This window comes from Myotis myotis, unplaced genomic scaffold (genome assembly GCF_014108235.1).
Source record: "Myotis myotis isolate mMyoMyo1 unplaced genomic scaffold, mMyoMyo1.p scaffold_m19_p_34, whole genome shotgun sequence".
In the NCBI taxonomy this organism is placed as follows: domain Eukaryota; kingdom Metazoa; phylum Chordata; class Mammalia; order Chiroptera; family Vespertilionidae; genus Myotis; species Myotis myotis.
This window is the reverse complement of record NW_023416340.1, coordinates 440,977-466,864: the sequence shown is the minus strand read 5'-3', so window position 1 is coordinate 466,864 and position 25,888 is coordinate 440,977. Positions and strand designations below refer to the sequence as shown.

General features: G+C 56.7%; 1 protein-coding gene and 1 non-coding gene across 5 annotated transcripts; both read right to left on the bottom strand.

The window, feature by feature from the left end:
• Positions 1–212: 212 nt before the first annotated feature.
• On the bottom strand, positions 213–319 carry LOC118652844. Its single transcript, XR_004966713.1, has one exon. It is a non-coding gene; the product is annotated as a U6 spliceosomal RNA (small nuclear RNA).
• Positions 320–1,349: 1,030 nt separating this feature from the next.
• On the bottom strand, positions 1,350–9,751 carry BBC3 (BCL2 binding component 3). Of its 4 annotated transcripts, none has more exons than XM_036302954.1 (4): positions 9,475–9,751; positions 6,486–6,774; positions 4,918–5,111; positions 1,350–2,441 (listed from the first exon to the last, which is right to left on the bottom strand). In XM_036302954.1, the coding sequence occupies exons 2-4, from the start codon at positions 6,757–6,759 to the stop codon at positions 2,325–2,327; spliced, it is 585 nt and encodes a 194-aa protein (XP_036158847.1). In that variant the 5' UTR covers positions 6,760–6,774; positions 9,475–9,751; the 3' UTR covers positions 1,350–2,324. The 4 variants fall into 4 exon arrangements, with proteins under 4 accessions (XP_036158847.1, XP_036158843.1, XP_036158845.1 ...); XM_036302950.1 differs by lacking the exon at positions 9,475–9,751 and adding an exon at positions 8,812–8,871; XM_036302952.1 differs by lacking the exons at positions 4,918–5,111; positions 9,475–9,751 and adding an exon at positions 8,812–8,833.
• Positions 9,752–25,888: the final 16,137 nt, after the last annotated feature.

The window sequence follows — 25,888 nt, the reverse complement described above, 5'->3', positions numbered from 1 at the left end:
AACCCAGGCATGTGCCCTTGACTGGACTCGAACCTGGGACCCTTCAGTCCCCAGGCCGACGCTCTATCCACTGAGCCAAACCAACTAGGGCCATTGGTTGATTCTTGATTGTGCTTTGACCAGGGATCAAAACCACAACCTTGGCATAGCAGGATGATGCTCTGTCCAACTGAGCTGCTTGGCCATGGCCCAAAACAACATTTTTTTTAAAAAAAAATATGGAACGCTGCACGAATTTGCGTATCATCCTTGCGCAGGGGCCATGCTAATCTTCTCTGTATAGTTCCAATTTTAGTATATGTGCTTCCGGAGCGAGCACCAAAACAACATTTTTAAAATGCTGAAAGGCCCTGGCTGGCTTGGCTCAGCGGATAGAGCATCAGCCTGTGGACTGAAGGGTCCCGGGTTCAATTCCAATCAAGGGCACATGCCTGGGGTTGTGGGCTCTATCTCCAGTAAGGGGCGTGCAGGAGGCAGCCAATCAATGATTCTCTCTCATCATTAACGTTTCTCTCTCTCCCTCTCCCTTTCTCTCTGAAATCAATAAAAAAATTTTTTTAAATGCTGAAAGGAAACAGTCAAATGTAGAAGTCTATTACCAGTGAAAATAAGTACTATTTTCAGATAAAACTAAGAGAATTCGTCACCAGCAGAAATTCATTATAAGAAATGCGAATGTTGCCCGGCCACATGGCCCAGTGGTTGAGCATTGACCTATGAACCAGGAGGTCACAGTTTGATTCTCCGTCAGGGCACATGCCCAGGTTGCAGGCTCCATCTCCAGTGTAGAGCTTGCGGGAGGCAGCCCATCAACGATTCTCTCTCATCGACGTGTGGGCCAGCCCTGCACGGAGAGGACACAGAAGAACACGGGCCAGTGCCGCTGTCAGGAAGGTAACCCAGGCCGCCTTCTTATATTAGGTCCACACCAGCTCTTGGTGCCAGGCCGTGTGCTGGGCCTTAGGAAGCGCTATTGTCTCGCTATGTCGCTGCTTCCCGTGTCACCTAGTGCCTTCATGAGAGCAGGGACAGCGTCTCATTACTGACAAGTTCCCCAGGACTCCTCCCGGTGGTGCTGCTGAATGAGCTGCAGGTCACTCATTCACTCAATAAATACGGAGCCCCCACGACCTACTGTATCTGGGGGAGATCACTGGGAAAGTGCCCCTAGCCCCACCCTCACGGGACTTTGCTTTGAGTGGGAGCGGAACAGGCGCCCAGGAGGCTGGGCTCACACAGGGCACCCGGCTCCTTGAGGAGCAGCTGCGGACAGGGGTGCCCGTGGGCCCCGGCCAGACCCAGCAGCTCTGCCCAGGTCACGGGCGGGGAAGGAGAGCAGAGAGAGGATCCACTGTTCCAATCTGATTTTATTGAAAAGGAAACATACAAAAATCATGTACAAAAAAAATTAACCAAACATGTACAGAAAATCCATTCCGGTATCTACAGCAGCGCATGTACAGTAATTTACAGGCTGGGCCATCCCTCCCCACTCCCAGACTCCTCCCTCTTCTGAGACTCCCCCTCCCTGACTCCCCTCTTCCCCCCAGCGCTTCGCCCTGGGGACTAAGGCTGGGGCGGTTTCCGCCAAAATATCCCACCCCCCAAATGAATGCCAGTGGTCACACGTGCTCTCTCTAAACCTATGCAATGGATTGATGGGGGGGGGGGGGTGGTCATGGGCAGAGCACAGGATTCACAGTCTGGGCCCCCCTGGCCACCCCCAGATGAAGGTGAGGCAGGCATGCCCACCACCCGCCAGCTGGCTCAGGGAAGATGGCTGGGCGCCGGGCTGGGGCAGCCGTCAGATGCACCCCATTCTCTGGCTCCAGGAGGCTAGTGGTCACGTTTGGCTCATTTGTTCTTCACGGGCCCCCTCCCCAAGAGGAGGGGGGGAAGCACCAGGGGCCTGAGGCCAGGCCCAAAGTGAAGGAGCACTGGGAGGGACCCCCCAGTGTCCCCCCTGCAGCTGGAACGGGCAGCCAGCACCAGCAGCCTTTCCTGAGATGGTGGTGGGCGGCAGAGGCGGGCGGCTCAGTCCCCACCCCCTCGGTCACCGCCGCCTTCAGACGCTGAGTCCATCAGCCCTCTCTCCCCTGGCTTCTCGGCCAGGGACCCAGGAGTCCACATCTCCGACAGTGCACCCCAGGCTGGGCCGGGGCTGGGTCTGGAGTGGCTGCCCGGGCCCGCCCCTGGGACAGGCAGGGCTCGTAGTCCAGTATGCTACATGGTGCAGAAAATGTCCCCTGTGCTGGCCAGGGCGTCAGGCTGTGGGAGGGGCCTGCCCCCCAAGTCCCCGACGTCCACCAGGCAGGTGCAGGCACCTAATTGGGCTCCATCTCCGGGGCTCCGCGGCCCCTGGGCAAGGGCAGCAGTCCCAGGAGGAGATTGTACAGGACCCTCCAAGGCGAGGGGCCGTGTCGCTGCTGCTCCTCTTGCCTCTGGGGAAAGAGAGAGAAGAGGAAGGTAGAAAGTGGTCAGGTCCAAGGGCAGGGAGGAGGGCGGCACGGGGGTCTACGAGTGAGCTACATCCTCAAACAACCCTGCGAAGCAGCTGCTGCTATTGTCAGTCGGGCCCAAATCCCAGCTCCTCTGCCCATCTGGGCCAATGTCGTCACCTCGAGGAAGGACAGCAAGTGTCCGGTGCATATTAGCTGTGATCTCGTCACCGACTGCCGGGTGAGACAGTCACCCAACCAAAGTCCCATGGGGCTGAGCGGCAGGGCTGGATTGCAGCCCATCCTGCCCTCCCCTCAGAGGCTGGCGAGATGGAGAGAAGGGAGCAGGGAGCCCACAGTCAGCGATTCTAGAACAATCTGTGGACGGAGGAGAGCTGGGAACAGCTCACCACCTGCGCTGAGGCTGCACAGAAGTACGTCCAGGCAAAGCTGACCCCTGCCCTCTCTCTAGGGAGAGCATGACCCCTGCCCTCTCTCTAGGGAGAGCATGAGGACTTGGGGTGCCTCCAGGACCCTCCCAGCTCGTGTTAGGGAAGAAGGAAGCTGGACACAAGACTCCCACCAGTAAAAATGAAAGGTAGGTTACAGCACTCTCCCACCCGCAACCTGGGAAGAGAAGCCCAACTCAGAGATGAGAACAAGGCCAGATAAACCATCCTAATGATGGCCGAAACCGGTTTGGCTCAGTGGATAGAGCGTCGGCCTGCGGACTGAAGGGTCCCAGGTTCGATTCCGGTCAAGGGCATGTACCTGGGTTGCGGGCACGTCCCCAGTGGGAGATGTGCAGGAGGCAGCTGATCGATGTTTCTCTCTCATCGATGTTTCTAACTCTCTATCTCTCTCCCTTCCTCTCTGTAAAAAAATCAGTAAAATATATTTAAAAAAAAAAACAAAAAAAAACCCATCCTAATGATGGTCCTAATGGGCCTGGGGTAGGGTGCCTGGTACCAGACCTGCCTCCTTATCACTTCCCACCAACTCTTGTGGGCAGGAGGCAGCAAAGGGAACACCTCAGACTGGCACCAGTTAAAAGGCCTGCCACCATCACACGGCTTCCGGGGGCTCCACGCCACAGCCACCTGGGTGAGCAAGCAAGCACCAATTTACTAAGGCTGAGGGTGGGCAGACCACCCAGGCATGTCCCGTGGAGACACAGGAGGGCAGCCAAAAAGAAAGCCAATAAATCAAACTTGAAACATTTTAAAAAATTCCTAAAGACCCAACAATGGGTAAATGAACACGGACACTAGATGCTGATCCAGGGAAAATGAGGGACTCAAAGCTCTCCTGCCCATATGGGTGAAGCTCATGTATAAATGGAGAGGGGACCACGTTTGGAGAGAAACACACACTATATCTACAGGGCATCCCCCCCAAAATGTATACACACACTTTGAATAATTATAAAGGAAGCGTTTATTAAAATACATTTCACTTTCAAAATGGAGCTATCAGCGGTTAAAGTGTGTATACATTTTTTGGGGACACCCCGTATATTATGCCAAAAACGCCCCACAGTCCTAAGCATGGTTTGTGGCCGGGTAAATACGGAGTAAAAGAATCAACACCTGGCCCTAGCTGGTTTGGCTCGGTGGATAGAGCACTGGCCTGCGGACTGAAGGGTCCCAGGTTCGATTCCACCCAAGGGCACATGCCTGGGTTGCGGGCTCGAGTCCCAGCAGGGGATGTGCAGGAGGCAGCCAGTCAATGATTCTCTCTCATCATTGATGTTTCTATATCTCTTTCCCTTTCCCTTCCTCTCTAGAATCAATAAAACATATTTAAAAAAAAAAATCAACACCTGCAGAGGAATGGGACCCCCAATCTAAGAGTTTTCCTTGGGAAGCGGGGGAAGAGATGGGGTCACGGAGGGAACAAGGGGCTTCACAACATCCGGTGTTTGTTTTCCTTTGAATAAGCAGGCAGTGCGGGTGTCGTGTTCGGGCCGGACAGAGCCGTGGGGACGCCCTGATGTTTCGTGTTCTCTATTCTCGGCTTCAGGCTTCCAATATTTTGTTTTCATCAGAGGCGGGGCCGCGGGCTTGGGGGCGGGGCCTCCGGCGGGGAGGAGCCCTAGGCCCCGCCCCCGAGCGGCCGGGGGAGCGGTGTGCGCGCCGCCTGCCGCGCGGCGGGTGGGCGGGGCGGGCGCGGCCGCGCCGCCGCTGCTGACTCACCGGCTATAAATAGCCCGGGATATATGAGCCGCTCGGGCGAGCGCCGCCCTCAGTCCCCCGGCCGCGGCCCGGGCGCGCCGCAGCGCTCCGCCGCCCCGGCCCGGGCTGTGCCAGCCGCCGCGCGGGCGCTCGGCAGCCCCGCGGCCACGCCGCCCCTCCCACTGGCCTGTCCCCGGCGCGACCCCGCCGCGCAGGGCAACAGCTGCCGCACATCTGGCGGGGCCGCCCGCCGCCCCTCCCGGCGGGAAGTCCCACCTGCCGTCTACCCCTCCCCCAGCACTCACCCGCCGCTCGTACAGCGCGTCGAGGTCGTCCGCCATTCGCCGCAGCTGGGCCCCGATCTCTCGGGCCCATTGCTCCTCCTCCCCCCGGATGCCCGGGGCCGCCTGGGTGGGGCCGCCCGCCAGGGCCCCCGGGGCGCTGGGCACCGGCGATTCCAGGTGGTGCTGCTCCGCGGGCGAGAGCGAGGGCTGAGGACCTGGGAAAAGCCGAGGGGTACGGTCAACGCCCATGACCTCAGCGGGCCCCGAAGTGCACCCGAGGGACCGGTTAGCCGGGGCCTGCGTCTCCCTTTCCCCAGCGCCCGGGCTCGTCTCTAGGGGTTCCGTTTCCCGCTCTTAGAGCCACATGTGTCTCCCCAGGCACCATAGGGCGAGAAGAGGTCCTGGGGCGGCCTCTCTGGAGGCGCCTGTCCCGCCCCGGTTGGCCTGGAGGACCTTCCTCTGATCCCCACTAAGCACCTCTACTGCAGACACTGCCTGCTCCATTTCACAGATGGACTAACTGAGGCCCATGCTGAGAAGTGGCCCAAGGTCACACGGGGATACAGGCACTGACTACACCCAGAGTCACAAGCCTCAGGTCTCCTGCCCTCTGGTGTCCAACCGCAGGGAGGCCACACCCCCGGAAGTGGCAGGGCCCTGACCAGAGGCCAGGAGGGCTGCTCGGCGCCCCCGCCGCCGGGGAGGGGGTGAGGGGGCTGGGATGCGGGAGATGCCTTTCTGCCCCACCCCCTCCTCTGACCTCTCTTCCTCCTGTCACCCCAGGCCCTGGCCCGGGGGGATCCCTACAGCCAAACATCAGGGCCTCAGTTTCCACACCTGAGACTCTGGTCTTGGAATCGAGTCCCATCTTGCCTCACTGCCAGGGAACTGAGTTTGGAGAAGTTTCTCTCCGAGCCTCCCCGGGCTCCAGGGACAGGGTGGGGCTGGAGGGAAACCGGGACAGTCTCCCCCCCCCCCCCCCCAAAAAAAAACTGAGTGCCGGTGGGATGGGGCTGCCGGGCACCACGGGGTTAAAGGCCCATCAGGCAGGGGACCTTTAACCCTTCCCGCCCGGAGGCTCACCCCTCCACACACAGGCCCACTTTCCCAACACAATGGCCCCTCCCCCCTCCTTCCTCCTGGACCGCATAGAGGGCGGGCCGCATAGAGAGGGCCCCAAAGACCCAGATAATGGCCAAAGGCCACCCTCGACCCCTCCCCAAAGTCCTGAAGTGCCCATCCTCCCTCTCTGCCCACACGCTCTCTCACTGCAACCCCAGGGGACTGAGGGCACCCAGACGAGGGGAGGGGAGCGGGGCTGGGAAGCAGCTGTCGCCCCAGGCCCGGAAAAGGCCACGGGCTGCCACTCAGGGACTGCAGTCAGATTCCAGGAGGGACTTCCCACTCGGCCTCCCCCACCCCCAGCCTCCTACTCCGTCTTCCTGCTTCTTGCAACACAAAGACCACACTGGCCACACCCTCCCTGTGGCCGGGCCAGCTCGCCACCTCCCCCCACCCGCTCCCACTTGGCCAGTTCCTCAGAGTCTCTCTCCCGGCTCTCAACGTCCCCGTGTGGGGTGGGCACTCACCATTGGGGTGCGGGCCACGGGGGCGGCTACGGGGACCCCCAGGCCAGCGGGGGGCCCCGAGGGCGGCAGTGACAGCGGGCAGGGCAGTGGGGGCGCAGAGGTAGGCAGCTGGCAGCAGGGCAGGGGTGGCAGGGGCAGGCGGCAAGCCAGGCTCACAGAGGCCGCAGGACACAGCTGAGGGCACCAGGCGGCTCAGTGGGAAGGGAAGAGGGCCGTCGCGGGCCAGGCCCTCTACGGACTCCGGGGAGCTGCCCTCCTGGCGTGCTCGGGCCATGGTGCTCCCTGGGGCCTGCAGGACAGGAAGAGAAGGGTGCCGTCAGCCGGCAAGTGCCGGGGTCACCAGGGCCCCACAACACACACCCCCCTACAGGGTCCACAGGCACCTCCACTCCTGCACACCACGATGGGCACACACAGGGCAGGGCTGGCGCCCTCCACGCACACTGGGCCCAGAGGGAGGTATGTGTGCTGGTCACACAAGATACACACCCACCGAGGGACCCAGGGCTCCGCAGCCTCCCAAACACATGGTGATGGGCACACATGAGGGACAGGGCGGCACAGGCTGGCTCTCACAGCAAGTTCAAGAGCCAGATGCGGGACCCAGATGCAGGGGGCTGTTGGGTGTGCGAGTGTGAGGGTTGATGGCACCATAACACAAACTCACCTAACAGGACATGGGCTGGGGAGGGGGGGTCACTTTTGGGACACAGTGATGGGCACACATGGAGGGCAGCCAGGCACTGGGATGGCTCCCCCAACACACACACACACACACACACACACACACACACGGACTCAGGCAGGACTGGCCAGCCTGACCTCCCACTTCATCTCCCATTTGCACAGAAACATTGAGATTGTCCCAGTGTCGTACATTGCTACTCAGTACACAGGACACACACACACACACACACACACACACACACACACATAGGAATACTGACCAAACGTAAACACACAGACCATCACAAGAGCTATACAAACAATGCATGCTGCCTGGCACAACCCATCCCCCCTCTCTCCCCCATGCACAAGTAGTCGGAATCTCACACACTGACCCACTGTTGATATGCCCATGGACACACACACACACACACACTGACACACACGCACACTGACACACACAATGCAGCCAACACAAGCACAGACAGAAACACACACACTTCTCAAACACATCTACACCCAAGAGATAAGGCATGCCCACCTCAGGACGCACACACATATCAACACAAAACAGACACCCACGGACTCACACAGACCAACACAACGGAAACACGCTTACGTGCCCACCAACTCTTAGACCCCCAGGACACACGTAAATCAGGCACACACAGACACATGTCAGCAGACCCAGACACATCCCCACACATCCCAGCAACGACACACAGACACGACAGCAGAGAGAACATCCACCCACCCTCCTTCCCTCACCTCAAAACCCCATCACCAACTGTCAGTCCTGGACACACACCACACACACCAGCCAACCCTAATCCCGCACCGCCCTGGCAGCACGCACACCTAAAGCTCCCACAGAAAACAGTGGTCTCACGTGACCGACATAAACACTACACACACGCAGCCCACATGACACACATGAGCCAGCCGATCGCAGAGACAAACCCCTCCGACCCAACACACACACACACACACACACACACACACACACACACGGGCTCAGACAAGCCCCATGCAAGAGGCTGCCAGCAACACCCACTGACTGCACTGCACAGACCCCACAGAGACGCGGTCCTCAATTCCCAGACACCGATGCCAGACATACAAGCCAAACAGAGGCGGAGACAACCCCCCACCACACACACACACACACACACACACACGCACACACGCACACACCATGCAGAACTCACAGACACCTGGACGGAAAGCAGGCACCACATTCAGCAGGCACTCATCACAAACATGCCCCGGAGACATACACAGTCACAGGCAGTCCACACAGGAGCACACACAAACAACACACGGGGCAGGACACACAGAGAAGCACACAGACACGGCTCACTCAGAACAACACACAACAGCCCAGCACGCCCCACCACACGGACCCATAGAATCCCCCCCAAACAGCATCCACAGGCAACTCTCACTCACAGAGCACACACACGGGTACCCCAATAAACAGAGCCCACCCCTCAGGCAGGGCAGACACAGACAGCACTCCACACAAACACACATGCGGGGGACTCACGCGCACACACACCCCGAGCGGCCACAGCCCCAACATTCCCCCGGACGGACGGACGGACACCACCACTCCCTGCGCACCCCAGCAACAAACTCGGAGCCAGACACACGCACACACCCGGGCGAGACACCTGCAGATCCACAACCCCGCACACGCGCGCTCCCACGGCGGGGCCAGACGCCCCCCTGCGCTGTCACAGCCCCCCAACCCCGCCGCCGCCACGTGCGCCCGCCCCGCCCGCCAGGCGAGCGCGGGGCCAATAACCGGCTGTTGCTGGGGCGCAGCCCCCGCCCGCAGGAGCCGCAGACTCCGCGGCCGCAAGCCGCCCCCTGTCGCCGCCCCCAGCGGGTGCGCGCCCGGGGTGTGGCCGCCCCTCCATTCCGTACCCCCACCCCCAACCCCTCCCGGACTGCGGACTGCGGGGGACGGGGCAGTCGGGGTCGACTCACTTCCCCGGGGCCGCACTGACCGCCAGGGGGCGCTGTCGAGCCCGCACCCCATTGTTTGTAAACAAACCCGCCAGACCGCTTAGGCACCTGCGCTCCTGGACCTTAGTGCCTCCAGCCCAGCGATCCCAGCCCAGCCCAGCGACCCCAGCCCAGCCCAGCGACCTCAACCCAGAGTCCCTGGTGGGGGTAGAGGGTGGGGAGAGAGGGAGGCAGGCGGTGGGGCTGCAGTGCGCCCCCAGTGCTCTCCGCGTGCACTCCCGCCACCTCCTCCAGGGAGCCCACCCGGCCTGGCCAATCGCGGCCCGCGGGGACTCGAGGTGAGCACACTCACCCCGGGGGCATGAACACGCCAGAGGGGGCGGTGATGGGGGCGGGCGGCTTCCTTCAGGAGGGCGCGCCCGCGAAGCGCCGCTCCCTGCGGCGGCGGCGGCTGCTGCTGCTCTAACTGCAGTGGCTGCTGCTGTCGCTGTCGCCGCTGCTGCTCGAGCCGCAGGCGCGTCCCTGTCGTGGCCGCCGCTGCCGATCCTGTTGCTGCGGCCGCCAGGCGCCCGCTCGCATGTGGCTCGCGCCGCGTCTCAGGCCGCCCGGCGGATCCTGGGCCGCTCGGCTGCTCCCGCCCCGCCCCGCCCCGCCCCGCCCCGCCCGGCGGGTCCCACGCTCCGCCCCCGCGTGACGCCACGGCCCCGCCCGCCCGCCCTGGACAAGTCGGGACTTGCTGGCGCGGGCCGCGCCCCCGAACTCGGCGCGGGGGGTTTCCCTGCAGCGGGGGCGGGGCGGGGCCTGGCCCAGGGCGGCCGCGGGACAGCCGGACAGGGACGCTGACACACTGACACACTGACTGGGACCCACAGACACACACACACACACACACCCCGGAACCGCGCTCCGGGGTACACAAAGTCACGTGCTGGCAGGGCCGCGGGAAGCAGCCGATCGGACGCGCGACCGGGACTCCCACGGGCGCACCTTGGACAGGGGCGCGGAGACACAGTCACAACTCACCTGGGGCAGGTGCCCACACACACGCCGGGCACAGGGACGCAGGCGGACTTCTGACACAGTTGCCTGCGGGACAGGCAGACGGGCCCAGTGGGAACGACACACACAGATATATGTACACACAGACACCCACCCAGATGAGCGCATCCAGAACCACACACCGACCGAGCGCGTTCACATTCGTGACATTCCCACTGAGCGGGCCCGCGAGTGCGCGCGCACGCGCACACAGCTGTCATGGGTACCTGGACATACAGCGTGACCTAGATGACACTCACCCGGGGACGCACACAGACACAGCCACACCAGCTCGCAGCTGACAAACAGTAACGCTGGCCAAAGTTGACCCCCACAGCCCTGGCTGGTGTGGCTCAGTGGATAGAGCGACGGCCTACGGGATCTGGTTCCATTCCGGCCAAGGGCACGTGCCCGGGTTGTGGCCCGATCCCCAGGGTGGGGCGTGCAGGAGGCAGCCGATCAATGATTCTCTCTCATCATTGATGTGACTCTCTCTCTCTCTCTCCCTCTCCCTTCCTCTCTGAAATCAATAAAAATATATTTTTTAAAAAAGGTTGACCCTCACAGACATAGATCAAGTCAGACAGAAAGAAACTGGCCATGCCCGGCCAGTGTGGCTCAGTGGTTGAGTGTGACCTATGAACCAGGAGGTCATGGTTGGATTCTGGTCAGGGCACAAGCCGGGGTTGCAGGCTCCATCCCCGACCAATGATTCTCTCTCAGCATTGATGTTTCTAGCTCTCTCTCGCTCCCTCTCCCTTCCTCTCTGAAATCAATAAAAAAATATATATTTAAAAAGGAAAGAAACGAACTGGCCTCCAACACACAGTCACAATCACAACCTGTGACAAGTGGCTGCTCACTGGCTCACACTCTGGAGCAGGCGCACGGGGTCACACTCGCCACGGGTCTGGCAGGGAACCCAGGGCCAGACGGAACCCCAGGCACCTGGCGCGAACATGCCCGGGCAGCCCCTGCACCGACTCTCACCCCGTCTTGTGGGTTTCAATTCCCTTTTCCTTCTCAGTTGCCCATGGTCACTCCCACCCAGCCTGGCTGGCTCATCCCTGTCCTTTCTTCCCCCAGGGCCCTGGGCTCTGTCTCCCCCGAACTCTCCATTCCCTCCCTGCCACACCCCTACCCGAACCACGTCACCACAGACTGTGGCATCTGAGCGCCTAGCACTGAGCGGGCCAAGAAGAGGTGCCAGTCCTGAGCAATCGTGGGCTTGCCCAGGTGCTCCAGCTCGCTTCCACCAGGGCCAGATCCTACAAATTCCCAAGGGACGCAGGATGTGCAGACCTCACTTGAACTCTCCCAACTTTAGATTTGGGGGACTGGTTCGACCTCCCTCCTTCCTTCCCTTTCCCCATTCATTCGTTCATGCATTCATCCCCCCTTCCTTCAAACTGTGGGCCATGAGCAAACCATGGGTTGTGAAATCACTTTCGTGGATCCTATTGTTTTTATTCAAGTTTATTGAGATATATGTACGCACAACAAAATTCACTTTTTCAGAGGGTAGTTGGTGAGGCGTGAAAAATGTACACTCTTGTATACCACCTCAATCAAGATTCGGAACATTTCTCTCCCCCCAAATACTTCCCTGTGCTCTTTAATAGTCAGTTCCTTCTACCTGCAACTTGAATGGCTCTTGACCAGACTGAAAACAATACGAAATAGAGTGTCATTTTTAAAAAAAATCATGAAGTCAAAGGAAAATATTGTTTTGCGAAAGAGAACACAAAGTGTATTTTTGACTTTAAAGAATGAGTTTAAAGGCATTTGAGAAATGCGGCTTTATGTATTTATTTAAAATATATTATATTTTTATTGACTTCAGAGAGGAAGGGAGAGGGAGAGAGAGATAGAAACATTAGTGATGAAAGAGAATCATTGATGGGTTGCCTCCTGCATGGAGCCTGCAACCCTTGGCATGGGCCCTGACCAGGAACCAAACTGTGACCTCCTGGTTCATAGGTCAATGCTCAACCACTGAGATCATGCATGGAAGTCACTGAATGCACTGTCTGACATGTAGTTGGCGCCTAATAAATGTTAGCATTTATCACTCGTGCAACTAGGTATTGTGTTTGCTCTGTGCCTGGCAGTGATGAAGTGAAGAGAGAGGCAGGCCTCAGCCTTGGGCTAGCTCACCGTCCGGCCAGTACCCCTCACTCACTGGTCATTGCCCTCAAGCTGCCCAGTCTAAGACTAAACACCAGTAGACTAGATGTGCTGGAATGATTTTCTGAGCAGAAAATGAGTGTGAAGAACTGGAGGAATCTGACTGGGTGGGTAGGAGTGCAGGGGGATGGGGGGGAGGGGGTATCAGGAAAAGGCCAAGAGTCACCAGGCCATAAGCAGTGTCACCAGTCAAGATCCTTCCCACTATTTAGTCCAGATCCTGTTCCAAATGATGATACACTATCTTCCGGGACCAGGCCCACAGCTGTGACCCATCCCCCACAGCCGACAGGCTGAGCTCACCAAGGAGGCTTCTGGGTCTAGATGGCCGGAGTTAAAATTCCCAGCTCTGCCATCTGCTGGCTGTGTGACCTTGGGCAAGTGGCCATGTCTCCGTGCCTCAACTTCCACATCTGTGAATTGGGACAACACAGGGCCCTTTCTCAGGGGATTTTGCAGTGAGGAGGTCAATAAAAATAAAGCACTAGGGCCTAGTGGGTGCTTCATACACGTTACCCAGCATTCCTATTACCAGAGAGGGGGGCTCCTGACTCTCTGAGCGTCTAAACAAGGACTTTAAACTATGGCCCTTAGGTTGGGGGGGGGGGGTTCAAACCCGTGGCCCGAGGGCCAGCCACCGGTGGGGTTTCGCTTGAAGTGCACAGCTTCTCATTTTGAATAGCAGCACCTCTCAAAGGGGTGCACAGCACAGCGAAGTGATGAAACGTCCACACTGGGGGTTCAAAACGCTGGTCTTGATCAAGTCGCTTCCCCTCTCTGTGCCTCAGTTTCTGCATCTGTGCAAAGGAGATCACCATAGGACCCAACCTGAAATGTGAAGGTGAAACGAGTGCACCTGTGTAAGGCACGGGGCGCGGTGCCCCGGCGGGAGCAGCCTCCGTGCCAAGTGCTAGTTAGAGAAAGAAGTGTCCCAGCTACTTCCCTGCAGACCCGCGCCCCTCCCCAGGCTCCTGCGGGCCGTTCTGGAAAAGTGGATTTCTTGGCACGGCGAGAGGGAGTTGGGGAGGACTTAACTTTTCACTGCAGGGCCTGGGTCCTGGCTTTCCGCGGAGAGGAGGGGGGGTCTCCTGCACCTACCCCCCACTCCCCCACTGTGAAGCCCGGAGGCTGGACCGGAGCCGGCGGGGGCTGGGCGGGGGGCGCCGGCGTCCGCGGGGTCCGAGAGGCCGGCGCGAGTGAAGGTTACCGCTCCCTGGCGGGGCGGGGGCAGCGCGCTGTTGCTGGGGTCTGCGGGGCCTGCCTGCGCCGAGCCCCCCCTCCTTCCCGGCCAGCCAGTGAGCGGTACCCGCCGCCGTTGCCAGGGGAAACTCGCCGCCCCGTTACCCAGCAACAAGCCTGGCCCAACCAGGCGCGAGGACCCCCCAGGCCCCGCCCGCCGCTGCCCACCGCGTGCCCAATGCCAGGCGGGCAGAGCCGGCCCGGCTCCCGGAGACGGCGAGCGCGCTCATTGGTGGCTACCGCGCCCGCCCGCATGCCCAGATCTGGGGGAGCCCTCGGCGCGGGGAGGGGGGGGTGCGGGGAGCCGGGCCCCCGGGAGCTGCCGGGCGCACGGCCTGCAAGCCTGCAGCCGGCCCGAGTGAGGTCCGGACTGGCTGCGGTGCTCCCGCCTCCGCCCCGCACTGTCGGACGGGGATGGGCACTGGGGATGGGTGGGAAGCAGGGGCTCCATATCCGCCCCGCTCCCCGGGAAGGTACGCTGGGGTGGGTGGGCCTTGGGAAAACGGGGACCCAGCGTTCCCCTCCCTGGAGGCCTGGGCCTCCTGACCCCCATGAAGACAGGAGCTGGCTGAACCCCCAAACAGGATTCAGGCATCGTGGCTCTTGAAAACAGGAACTGAGGATCCCCCCCGAAAAGGACCCAGGCGTCCTGACCCCATAAAAGTAGGGGCGCCCCCTCCCTCCCCAAAGAACCCAGGCACTCCCTGACCTGTGACAGAGACGATGTGAGTTCCCTCCCCGAGGGGGTGCTCATTTGCCAGCCCCAGGACACAAGGGCTGAGGGTGCCCCCAGAAAGGGGACCCAGGCCTGTCTGATGCTGTGAGAGTTAGAACTAAGCACCCTGCCTCCACCGGAAACAGGACTCAGGCCCTTGGGTCTCCGGGCTCTGTCCCAGCGGCATCCCAGCCCTGGCTGTGTTTATACTGGGAGACCCTCGCCCCCTCCGGCCTCCCCTCCCAGCCATCGCCAGACCCCAGGAGTCCATTTCATTCAGATGACCACCTGCCGGGCCCAGGGTGCCCACCCGCCAGCTCCCCTCCCCCAGGGTCCAGCTTGTTGATCTCCCAGGCGCCTGACCACAGCCACTCCCTTTACTCCGTGGCACGTACCTCCACCCCACCCCAGGGTGCCAGGCCTCATAGTGCCAAGGACCCTGGAGTCGAAGCCCTGAGTCTCTCAGAGCCTCCCCACCCCACCCCCTCCAGACACCTGGCCAGGTGACCCAGCCTCTCATAGTAGTCCAACGTGTGTCCAGGGGTGCCCAGGACCCTGGGTCTGGAAGATCCGGTCCCCCAGAACCTTTAGTTGGCCAACAGGGACCCCAGCTTCAAGGGTCCCTGGTGTGAGCCCCCGGGCCACTCCGGGGAGGCTCGGCTTCCTCGGTCCCCATCCCAGGGAGACCCAAAGCCGCCCAGCTCCCCCCGCGCCCGGCCCCGGCGAGCCCAGGTGCAGCCCGCCGCTTCCCCGGTACCTGGGGGGGCGGAGCCGAGGATTACTCAGCCTCCAGAATGAGGCGATGACATCATCTTAGAGGGGGTTTGACTAATGGCCGCGCTGGGGGGGGGCGGGGAAGTTTACCCGGTAACAGCGGCTGCCGCTCAGCCCCGCCCCCCGAGAAGGGCCGAGAGGGGGAGGCATGAGCACATGCACCACACACACACACACACACACACACGTCCACTCAGCATCCCCTCCCCCAGGATCCCACATCACCATCACACACATCTTACTGGGACAAGGGCAGGAGGGGGGGGGGTGTTTGTGTGACTGTTTGGGTGTTGGAGAGTCCTCTGTAAGTTTGTGGAGTGGGTGTGCTGGGTGTCAGGGTGTTGGCATATGCCAGGGAGGGTGGTGGTTGTGTCAGGGTGCTGTGTGTATGATAGTGTCAGTGCATCAGTTGATTGGGTGTGTCAGGGGGATGGTGTTGTGTGTCAGCATGTTACGTGTGTCCCATGTGTCATGGGCAGTTGTGACTGTGATTGTGTGTCAGTGTGCTATCAGATGACGAGCTGGTGTCTTGTGTGTGAGTGCGATGGTATGTCTGTCTGTGGGTTGTTTGTGTCAGCATGCTGTTTTATGCGGTGTGCTGGTGTGCATGGGTGAGACGGTGTGTGTCCATGTGAGCGTGTTGGTGTGACATTGGGATTGTATAAGTGTGGCAATGATGTGTTAGCAGGAAGGTCTGTGAACATGGGGTATCATTGTATTGTATTAGTGTGGTTGTATGTACCAGGGTATTGCTGTGTCCATGTGCTTGTATCATGATGGTTGTGTCTGTGTCATGCTGTGTGTCAGTGGGGTTGTGTGTGTATGCCATGGTGGTGGTGGTGTGTGTACGATATGTCCATGGGATTTCATGGGTCGCTGTGTATGTCAGTGGAATTGTGTTATGTTGCGTGCATTATGAGGGTGTGTGTTCCTGTGCTTTGCCGTGTGTCAGGGGGTAGATGTGCATGTGTGCCACAGCTATTGTGTGTGTGTGGACAATGTTGTGTATACGGGGACTGCGTGCATAACTGTCATCAGAAATATTGTGTGTTATACAGTATGTGCATCTTGCAGTGTTGTGTGTCATTGTGATTGCGTGTCATTGTAAATGTGTGTCACTGTGGTTGTGTTTGTCAGAGTGATGTTGTGTGTCCATGGGACTATATACACGGACATATTAATGAGATTGTGTGTCTGTGCAGTGTAGCGAGTCACCGTGATCATCCATTGTTGTGATTGTGTGTGTCATTGTGATAGTGTGTGTTGGGACAAACTGTGGTTTACGAGGGTGTCGCTGTGATCACGTTTGTAGCTGATACTGTGTCTTCTAGGGACTAAAACCATCAAGACTGCATGTGTGTGTCATTGTGTATTGTGATTGTGGGTCTGGGCAGTGCTGTGTGCCCCGGGACTGTATTTGTGTCCCTGCGACTTGGGGTGTCTGTGTGACGCTGTGTGTCTGTGTGTTCCTGGGACCGTGTGTATGTCACTCTGTGTGTCACTGTGATTGCGTGGGGGGGGCGATGCCGCGTGTCTGGGACCGTGTGCGTGTGTGCGTGCGTGCGTGTGCGTGCGTGTGTGTGTGTGTGTGCGTGTGTGTGTGTGTGTGTGCGTGAGTGTGTGTGAGTGTGAGTGTGTGTGTGTCAGTGCGCGCGGTGTCGGGGGAAGGTGCGCGTCTCCAGGCCTCCAGCCTGAGAACAGCGGCGCTGCGCTCTGATTGGCTGCGGCCGCGCCAGTGAGAAGCCGGCGAATCCTGCGGTAACTTGGTAACTCGGGGCTCGGCCGCGCCGCGGGGCTGGGGCTGGGGCTGCGGCTGGGGCTGGGCGGCAGAGGCCCCCAACTCCCGCAGGGCCCGCTCCTGTGGGCGCCCCCTACCCCGGACGCCCCTCCTTGGCTTCCCCTGCTCTCGCTGCTCCCCTCGACTCCACCTCGGTCACCTCGGCCCCTGCTGCCCCATCTCTGCCCCTGGGCCAGGTCCCTCCGCCCCTCCGTGGGTGTCTCTCCGCCTCTGTGTCCCTGTCCCCCGCTCCACCTTTGTTTCTGCCCGCCGCCTCCCATCGCTGTCTCTCCGTGCCTCTGTCTCCACCATCTCTGTCTCTCCTTGTCTCCCCCAACTCTCTCTTCCGGTCTCTGCCTCTCTCCATCTCTGTCCCTCCATCTCCTTGCCCAGGCTGTCTCTCCTCTCTGTGTCTGTCACCCCTTCTTCTGCCTCAGTTTCCCCACCTCCCTCCCCCTACGCCCTCACTCCCACAGCCATGTTCAGAATTCACTTTCCACTCTGCGGAGACAGCCAGGGGACCCCCCTCTCTCAGCGGTTCTCAACCTGTGGGTCGCGACCCCTTTGGCGGCCCAACGACCCTTTCACAGGGGTCGCCTAAGACCATCCTGCATATCAGATATGGACAGGACGATTCATCACAGTAGCAACATGACAGTGATGAAGTAGCAACGGAAATAATTTTATGGTTGGAGGTCACAACATGAGGAACTGTATTTGAAGGGCCAGAAGGTTGAGAACCACTGCCCGGGCCTCTCTGTTTCATCCTTGCCCCTTCCCGCAGGCCCCACGCAGGGCAGACTTCAGGAAGGACTTCCCGCCTGGTTCGGCACCCGGGCTTTATCACTCGGGCCAGGCGGAGGCCGGGCGGCCCCGTGGCTTCCGGAGGCGCCCGGGCGGGATGAGCTCACTGCGAGTTGGCTAGGATTTCATCAGCTTCCTCCGCCGAGTTACCCCCGGCTCCTCACTCAGCCCGCCGGACCGCTAGGGCGAATCCGCCGGGCGCCTGCTGCCCCCTGGTGGCAAAAGGCGGAAGCGCAGGCGCCAAGAAGAAAGCCCACCTTTGCTCCTCAGGGCCCGCTCCGAAATGCTGCAAATCTGGACCCATTTAATCTTCACCTCAATCCCATGAGATAGAGGCTATTTTTTAAAAAAATATATTTTATTGATTTTTTTTACAGAGCGGAAGGGAGAGGGATAGAGAGCCAGAAACATCGATGAGAGAGAAACATTGATCAGCTGCCTCCTGCACACCTCCTACTGGGGATGTGCCTGCAACCAAGGTACATGCCCTTGACCGGAACCGAACCCGGGACCTTTCAGTCCGCAGGCCGACGCTCTATCCACTGAGCCAAACCAGCCAGGGCGATAGAGGCTATTTTAAATCCTGCTTACAATGGGGAAACTGAGGTCAGAGAATTGAGGTCTGCCTCCTAAGGTCACATAGCAGGGGAATGGAGCCTCTGGATTTCCAAGGGGGAAAAAGGGGATGTTTGTAACCAACAAGGTGCCAGTGGTCATTCATTAATTCATTCATTCAGGGACTTACCAGGGCGTCCTCTGTGCAGGCACTGTTGTGGGTACTGGGGATACAGCAGTGAACAAAACAGATGGAATCCCTGTCCTCAAGGCGCTAATACTCTGGTCTGGGGAAGACAGACAATGAAAGACACAAGCAACAATACGAAGTGAGTCTTCTTTTTTTAATTTTTATTGATTTCAGAGAGAAAGGGAGAGGGAGAGATAGAAACATCAATCTTGCATGCCCCACATTGGGGATTAAACCTGAAACCCAGGCATGTGCCCTGACCGGGAATCGAACCGTGACCTCCTAGTTCATAGGTCAACGCTCAACCACTGAGCTACACCAGTCGGGCAGGATTCTGGATTTATTTAGGTTTATTTATTACTTATTTAGGCTTTTTTAAAATATATATATTTTATTGATTTTTTTACAGAGAGGAAGGGAGAGAGAGAGTTAGAAACATCGATGAGAGAGAACCATTGATCAGCTGCCTCCTGCACATCTCCTACTGGGGATGTGCCTGCAACCCAGGTACATGCCCTTGACCGGAATCGAACCTGGGACCTTTCAGTCCGCAGGCCGATGCTCTATCCACTGAGCCAAACCGGTTTCGGCTTATTTAGGTTTTTTTTTTAAATTTGCTCAGTAGCTATTTGTGGAGTCAATGGATAATAGCAATAATAGCAAACACATGTAGTGTGTGTCTGGCACTGTTCTCAGCATTTTACCTACCATCACTCAGCACTTTACTTGATGTTTATGCTGCCTCCTCCAGGCAGCACCCCCTGATTGCCTCCCTGTCTACCCCTCCCCTCCCGCATAAGAGGTTATCTTGTCTTTACCTCGGACTGTGCAGCTGGCCTCAGAATATGTGCTGCCCTTTGCCTCCTATTAGGCCTGGCTGGGCCTGCCTCAGTCTCCCTTTCCATCTTACAGCTGGCGAATGGAGCCATCATATTCCCTTTCTCCCCCTAGGACACCCCCATATTCACCTAGCTTGCCCCTGCGTTTCATTCTGGTCTTTGCTCAAAATGTCACCTCCTCGGAGAAGCCTTCCCGGATTATCTCTGTCCCCTCACCCTTCCTTATTTTGCTCCACATCACTCCTATTACATATGAATTTGTTTAGCTGTTTACTGTCTGCCTCCTCTTGGAGAAAGTAGCTCCATGGCGGCAGGGACGTGCCTCCGGCGCAGCTCTACATTCGAAGCCCCATTGCACACATCTAAAAACTAGAACGAGCCCCGGTACAAAACAAAGTAGCTTTTACGTTTCTAGAACTATTTGTTGAATGAATGCCTGTCCCACCGCTAAAGCGGCTGGGAGTGTGCCATGCCGCCCTCTGGTGGTGAATGGAAAACTTGAACCGTGAAAATCAGCCTGCTTGGCTACCAAATTTTTACCAGATCTTCATGTGGTAGCCTGATGATTATAGACTAATTCTAGATGAAAAAAATACGTTTAGATATAGATATAGATAATATAGATATAGATATAGATATAGATATAGATATAGATATAGATATAGATATAGATATAGATATAGATATAGATGTAGATGTAGAGGTAGAGATAGAGATAGAGATAGAGATAGAGATAGAGATAATATAGATACAGATATAGATGATATAGATATAGATGACATAGGTATAGATGATATGGATATAGATGTAGATGATAGATATAGATATAGATATAGATGATATAGATATAGATTAGATATAGATATAGATATAGATGATGATATAGATGATATAGATATAGATATAGGTGATATAGATATAGATGATATAGATATAGATATAGATATAGATATAGATATAGATATAGATATAGATATAGATATAGATATAGATATAGATATAGATATAGATATAGATATAGATATGATCCTGGCTGGTGTTGCAAGGGGTTAGAGCCCCGGGCCCACGCACCAAAGGGTTGAGGGCACGTGTGGGAGTCATGCATCTCTCTCACATGGATGTTTCTCTCGCCCTCCTTCCTCTCTCCCTTTCACTTTCTCTGAAAAGCATGGGAAAAATATCCTCCTGTGAGGATTAACAACAAATAAAAAAGAAAAGAAAAAAATATGTTTTTATTGATTTTAGAGAGAGAAGAAGGGAGAGATAGAAACATTGATGAGAGAGAAACATCAACATCGATTGGCTGCCTCCTGCACCCCTGCTGGGGATCGAGCCCGAAACCCAGGCATGTGCCCTGACTGGGAATTGAACCGTGACCTCCTGGTTCCTAGGTCGATGCTCAACCTCTAAGCCACGCTGGCCGGGCCTAATCTCTTCTTATAGTGGATGAGGGCCCACCCTCATTTTCACTTAATTCCTTCTGTAAAAAGGCTTGTGTCCAAATAAGGTCACACTCTGAGGCACGGGGGTGTCAGGGGTAGCTGGAGCACTGCACAGCACTGCTGCTCTGAGCTGCTCTGAGTCCATAGATTCTTCTGAATTCTCCTCGACGATGCCAAGTATCAGGGCAGATTCCTTCTTGAACCCTGCCCACTGCACTAACTGTTGGGCCCCAGCCCCTCTGCCTAGGGCTGGACCTTCTTGGATGCCGGGTCTTAGACGGAGAAGCCATGAGAAGTTGTGGGTGCCCTAACCGGTTTGGCTCAGTGGATAGAGCATTGGCCTGTGGACTGAAGGGTCGCAGGTTCGATTCCGGTCAAGGGCACATGCCTGGGTTGCGGGCTCGATCCCCAGTGTGGGTCATGCAGGAGGCAGCCGGTAAATGAGGCTCTGTCATCATTGATGTTTCTGTCTGTCTCTCCCTCTCTGAAATCAATAAAAATATATTAAAAATAAAAAGACTGAGTCCTTATTGTAGGAACCAGTGGCCATAAGCCATTAGACAAAACAGCTCTTCGCGGCAAAGCCCATTCAGGCAACAGCACATCGGCTGGTAAATACACATCTTCCCTGCACAGTAGCCTTCGTCTCCGTACCCACAGCTGTTGTCTGAGCAGCCGCACGCTGCCTCCAGACCAGCGGTTCTCAGCCTGTGGGCCGCGACCCCTTTGGCGGGCAAACGACCCTTTCACAGGGGTCGCCTCAGACCCTCCTGCAGATCAGATATTGACATGACGATTCATCACAGGAGCAACATGACAGTGATGAAGTAGCCACGGAAAGAATTTTATGGCCGAAACCGGTTTGGCTCAGTGGATAGAGCGTCGGCCTGCGGACTGAAGGGTCCCAGGTTCGATTCCGGTCAAGAGCATGTACCTGGGTTGCGGGCACATCCCCAGTAGGGGGTGTGCAGGAGGCAGCTGATCGATGTTTCTCTCTCATCGATGTTTCTAACTATCTCTCTCCCTTCCTCTCTGTAAAAAATCAATAAAATATATATTTAAAAAAAAAAAAAAGAATTGTATGGGTGGGCCACCGCATGAGGAGCTGCATTTAAAGGGCCAGACGGTGGAGAACCGCTGCTCTAGGCCTATAGCTTCGCAGAGCAGCTGTAGCTGAGCTCTCCCTCCCAGTGGCAGCCCCAGTGGCCTCTCCGAGCCGCTCCGCTCAGCAGCTTCCCCTGCCCCGCCCCGCACGCTGGCCGGTCCCTGGCCTCACATAGTGACGACCTCGGGGCTGCTCCGCTGAGCTCTCTGGCCTCAGCCACATACTTTTCATGCTCCTTAGACAAAGGAGGCCAGTTGCCAGCCGTGACATCGATCATTAGGCCTCGGCAAGGCTCGCCTGCGCAGCGTGCCGTCTTTGTCGTCCTTGCGCCTGCTTGTGGTTCCTCAGTCCTGAACCTTTGATTAAGATCCCCGTGTTCAGAGTGGCCTTGGCTGTCCGGCATACTGTCGACACGGCCTCTACACTCTGTTTTTTGTTTTTTTTAAAAAAATATATTTTATTGATTTTTTACAGAGAGGAAGGGAGAGAGATAGAGAGTCAGAAACATCGATGAGAGAGAAACATCGATCAGCCTGCCTCCTGCACGCCCCCCACTGGGGATGTGCCCGCAACCCAGGTACATGCCCTTGACCGGAATCGAACCTGGGACCTTTCAGTCCGCAGGCCGACGCTCTATCCACTGAGCCAAACCGGTTTCAGCAAGGAGAAGTTAACCTGCCTCTACACTCTGATCAGCCTTGACTATCTGGGGACTCTGGCGTGGTTCCCACAGGGGGTTAGGACTTCAACATATACATTTTTTGGGGCGGGGGAGGGGGACACAAATCAGCCCATAAGAGGGGCTGTTATGTTAAAGCAGCTGCGGTCATTCTGGCACGCGACATGCCTTTTGGTGAACACGTGCGTGCATTTCCGTTGGCCAATCTCTCAGAGGGGCCTGGCCGGCTCATAGAGTACGTGGTGTGTGTGTGTGTGTGAGTGTGTGTGTGTGTGTGAGTGGTGTGTGTGAGTGTGTGAGTGTGTGTGTGTGAGTGTGTGTGTGAGTGTGTGGTGTGTGAGTGTGTGTGTGAGTGTGTGTGTGTGTGAGTGTGTGTGAGTGTGTGTGTGTGTGAGTGTGTGTGGTGTGTGTGAGTGTGTGTGTGAGTGTGTGTGTGTGAAGTGTGTGTGTGCGTGTGTGTGTGTGGTGAGTGATTGTGTGCGTGGTGTGAGTGCGTGTGTGAGTGTGTTGTGAGTGGTGTTGTGCGTGTGTGTGTGCGTGTGGGTGTGTGCGTGTGTGGTGTGTGGCGTGTGTGTGTGTGTGTGCGTGTGTGTGTGTGTGGGAGTGTGTGTGTGCGTTGTGCGTTTTGTGTGTGCTGGTCTGAGTGTGTGTGTGCGTGCGTGGTGTGTGTGCGTGTGTGTGTGCGTGTGTGGTGTGTGCTTGTGTGTGTGTAGTGTCGTGTGTGGTGGTGTGCGTGGTGTGGTGGGTGCGTGTGTTCGTGTGTGTGGTGTGATGCGTGTGTGGCGTGTGTGGTGTGCTGTGGTGTGCGTGTGTGTGTGTGAGTGTGTGTGTGTGTGTGAGGTGTGTGTGTGTGAGTGTGTGTGTGGTGTGTGTGAGTGTGTGTGTGTGAGTGTGTGTGGTGAGTGTGTGTGTGTGTGTGTGTGTGAGTGTGTGTGTGTGTGAGTGTGTGTGAGTGTTAGTGTGTGTGTGTGAGTGTGTGTGTGTGAGTGTGGTGTGTGAGTGTGTTGTGAGTGTGTGTGTGAGTGTGTGTGTGGAGTGTGTGTGTGAGTGTGTGTGTGAGTGTGTGAGTGTGTGTGTGAGTGTGTGTGTGAGTGTGTGTGTGAGTGTGTGTGTGAGTGTGTGTGGTAGTGTGAGTGTGTGTGTGTGAGTGTGTGTGTGAGTGTGTGAGTGGTGTGTGTGTGAGTGTGTGTGTGTGTGAGTGTGTGTGTGTGAGTGTGTGTGTGAGTGTGTGTGTTAGTGTGTGTGTGTGTGTGTGTGTGTGAGTGGTGGGTGTGTGGTGTGTGAGTGTGTGTTGTTTGATGTGTGTGGGTGTGTGTGATTGTGTGTGTGAGTGTTGAGTGTGTGTGTGTGAGTGTTGATGGTGTGTGCGTGTGTGGTGTGAGTGTAGTGTGCGTGGGTGTGTGTGTGAGTGTGTGTGTGTGTGTGGGTGTTGTGAGTGTGTGTGTGGTGCGTGTGTGTGTGAGTGTGTGTGTGTGAGTGTGTGTGTGCGTGAGTGTGTGTGTGTGTGATGTGTTGTGTGCGTGGTGTGTGTGAGGTGTGTGTGAGTGTGTGTGTGTGAGTTGTGTGTGAGTGTGTTGTGTGAGTGTGTGTGTGTGTGTGAGTGTGTGTTGTGTGAGTGTGGTGTGTGAGTGTGTGTGTGAGTGTGTGTAGTGTGTGAGTGTGTGTGAGTGTGTGTGTGTGTGAGTGTGTGTGTGCGTGAGTGTGTGTGTGTGTGTGTGTGAGTGTGTGTGTGTGTGTGTGTGTGAGTGTGTGTGTGTGTGTGAGTGTGTGTGTGTGAGTGTGTGTGTGTGAGTGTGAGTGTGGTTGTGAGTGTGTTTGTGAGTGTGTGTGTGTTGAGTGTGAGTGTGAGTGTGTGTGTGTGGGTGAGGTGTGTGGTGTGAGTGTGTGTGTGACGTGTGTGTGAGTGTGTGTGTGTGAGTGTGTGGTGTGATGTGGTGTGTGAGTGTGAGTTGTGCGTGGTGTGTGGTGTGAGTGTTGTGTGAGTGTGGTGAGTGTGTGTGTGAGTGTGTGTGAGTGTGTGTGAGTGTGTAGTGTGTGTGAGTGTGTGTTGTTGTGTGAGTGTGTGTGAGTGTGTGTGTGTGTGAGTGTGTGTGTGTGGTGAGTGTGTGTGTGTGAGTGGTGTGGTGTGAGTGTGTGTGTGTGTGGGTGTGTGTGTGTGAGTGTGTGTGGGTGTGTGTGAGTGTGTGTGTGTGTGTGTGTGAGTTGTGTGTGTGTTGTGTGTGTGTGGTGAGTGTGTGTGTGTGTGAGTGTGGTGTGCGTGTGTGTGTGTGTGTAGTGTGTGTGTGTGTGAGTGTGTGTGTGTGTGTGATGTGTGTGTGAGTGTGTGTGTGTGTGAGTGTGTGTGTGTGAGTGTGTGTGAGTGTGTGTGTGTGAGTGTGTGTGTGTGAGTGTGGTGTGGTGTGAGTGTGTGTGTGAGTGGTGTGTGTGAGTGTGTGTGTGTGTGTGTGTGAGTGTGTGTGTGTGAGTGTGTGTGAGTGTGTGTGTGAGTGTGTGTGTGAGTGTGTGTGTGAGTGTGTGTGAGTGGTGTGTGTGAGTGTGTGTGAGGTGTGTGTGTGTGAGTGTGTGTGTGAGTGTGTGTGTGTGAGTGTGTGTGTGTGTGAGTGTGTGTGTGTGTGTGAGTGTGTGTGTGAGTGTGAGTGTGTGTGAGTGTGTGTGTGAGTGTGTGTGAGTGTGTGTGAGTGTGTGAGTGTGTGTGTGAGTGTGTGTGAGTGTGTGTGTGTGAGTGTGTGTGTGAGTGTGTGTGTGTGAGTGTGAGTGTGTGTGTGAGTGTGTGTGTGTGAGTGTGTGTGTGTGTGTGTGTGTGAGTGTGTGTGTGAGTGGTGTGTGTGAGTGTGTGTGTGAGTGTGTGTGTGTGAGTGTGTGTGAGTGTGTGTGTGTGAGTGTGGTGTGAGTGTGTGTGTGTGAGTGTGTGAGTGTGTGTGAGTGTGTGTGTGAGTGTGTGAGTGTGTGTGAGTGTGTGAGTGTGTGGTGTGTGAGTGTGTGTGAGTGTGTGTGTGAGTGTGTGTGTGTGGTGTGTGTGAGTGTGTGTGAGTGTGTGTGAGTGTGGTGTGAGTGTGTGTGAGTGTGTGTGAGTGTGTGTGTGAGTGTGTGTGTGTGGAGTGTGTGTGTGTGAGTGTGTGTGTGAGTGTGTGTGTGGTGTGTGTGTGTGAGTGTGTGTGTGTGTGTGTGAGTGTGTGTGTGAACTGGAGTAGAACTTGCCGAACAGCCCTCAGTGTGGCTGGAGCATTTTACGCTCCGCCCCCAAATGGATGAGCGTTCCGGCTGCTCCAAATCCTCGTCAGCTCTGGATAGTGTCAGTCTCTCAAATTTGAGACGTTCTGTGGTTGGTAAACAAAATATGATTTGCCTGGTTTTAATACAGCCTGAATTTCCCATGGATGCAATTACTTTTTTAAAAAAATATATATTTTATTGATTTTTCT

What these genes read in the sequence shown, in the direction of transcription:
- BBC3 (XM_036302954.1), bottom strand. Translation starts at nt 6,759, where the DNA reads ATGGCCCGAGCACGCCAGGAGGGCAGCTCCCCGGAGTCCGTAGAGGGC. An exon ending in CCGTGGCCCGCACCCCAATG is followed by an intron (nt 5,112 to 6,485) that starts GTGAGTGCCCAC and finishes GGCTTTTCCCAG; the next exon opens with GTCCTCAGCCCTCGCTCTCG. An exon ending in ACGCGCTGTACGAGCGGCGG is followed by an intron (nt 2,442 to 4,917) that starts GTGAGTGCTGGG and finishes CTCTTTCCCCAG; the next exon opens with AGGCAAGAGGAGCAGCAGCG.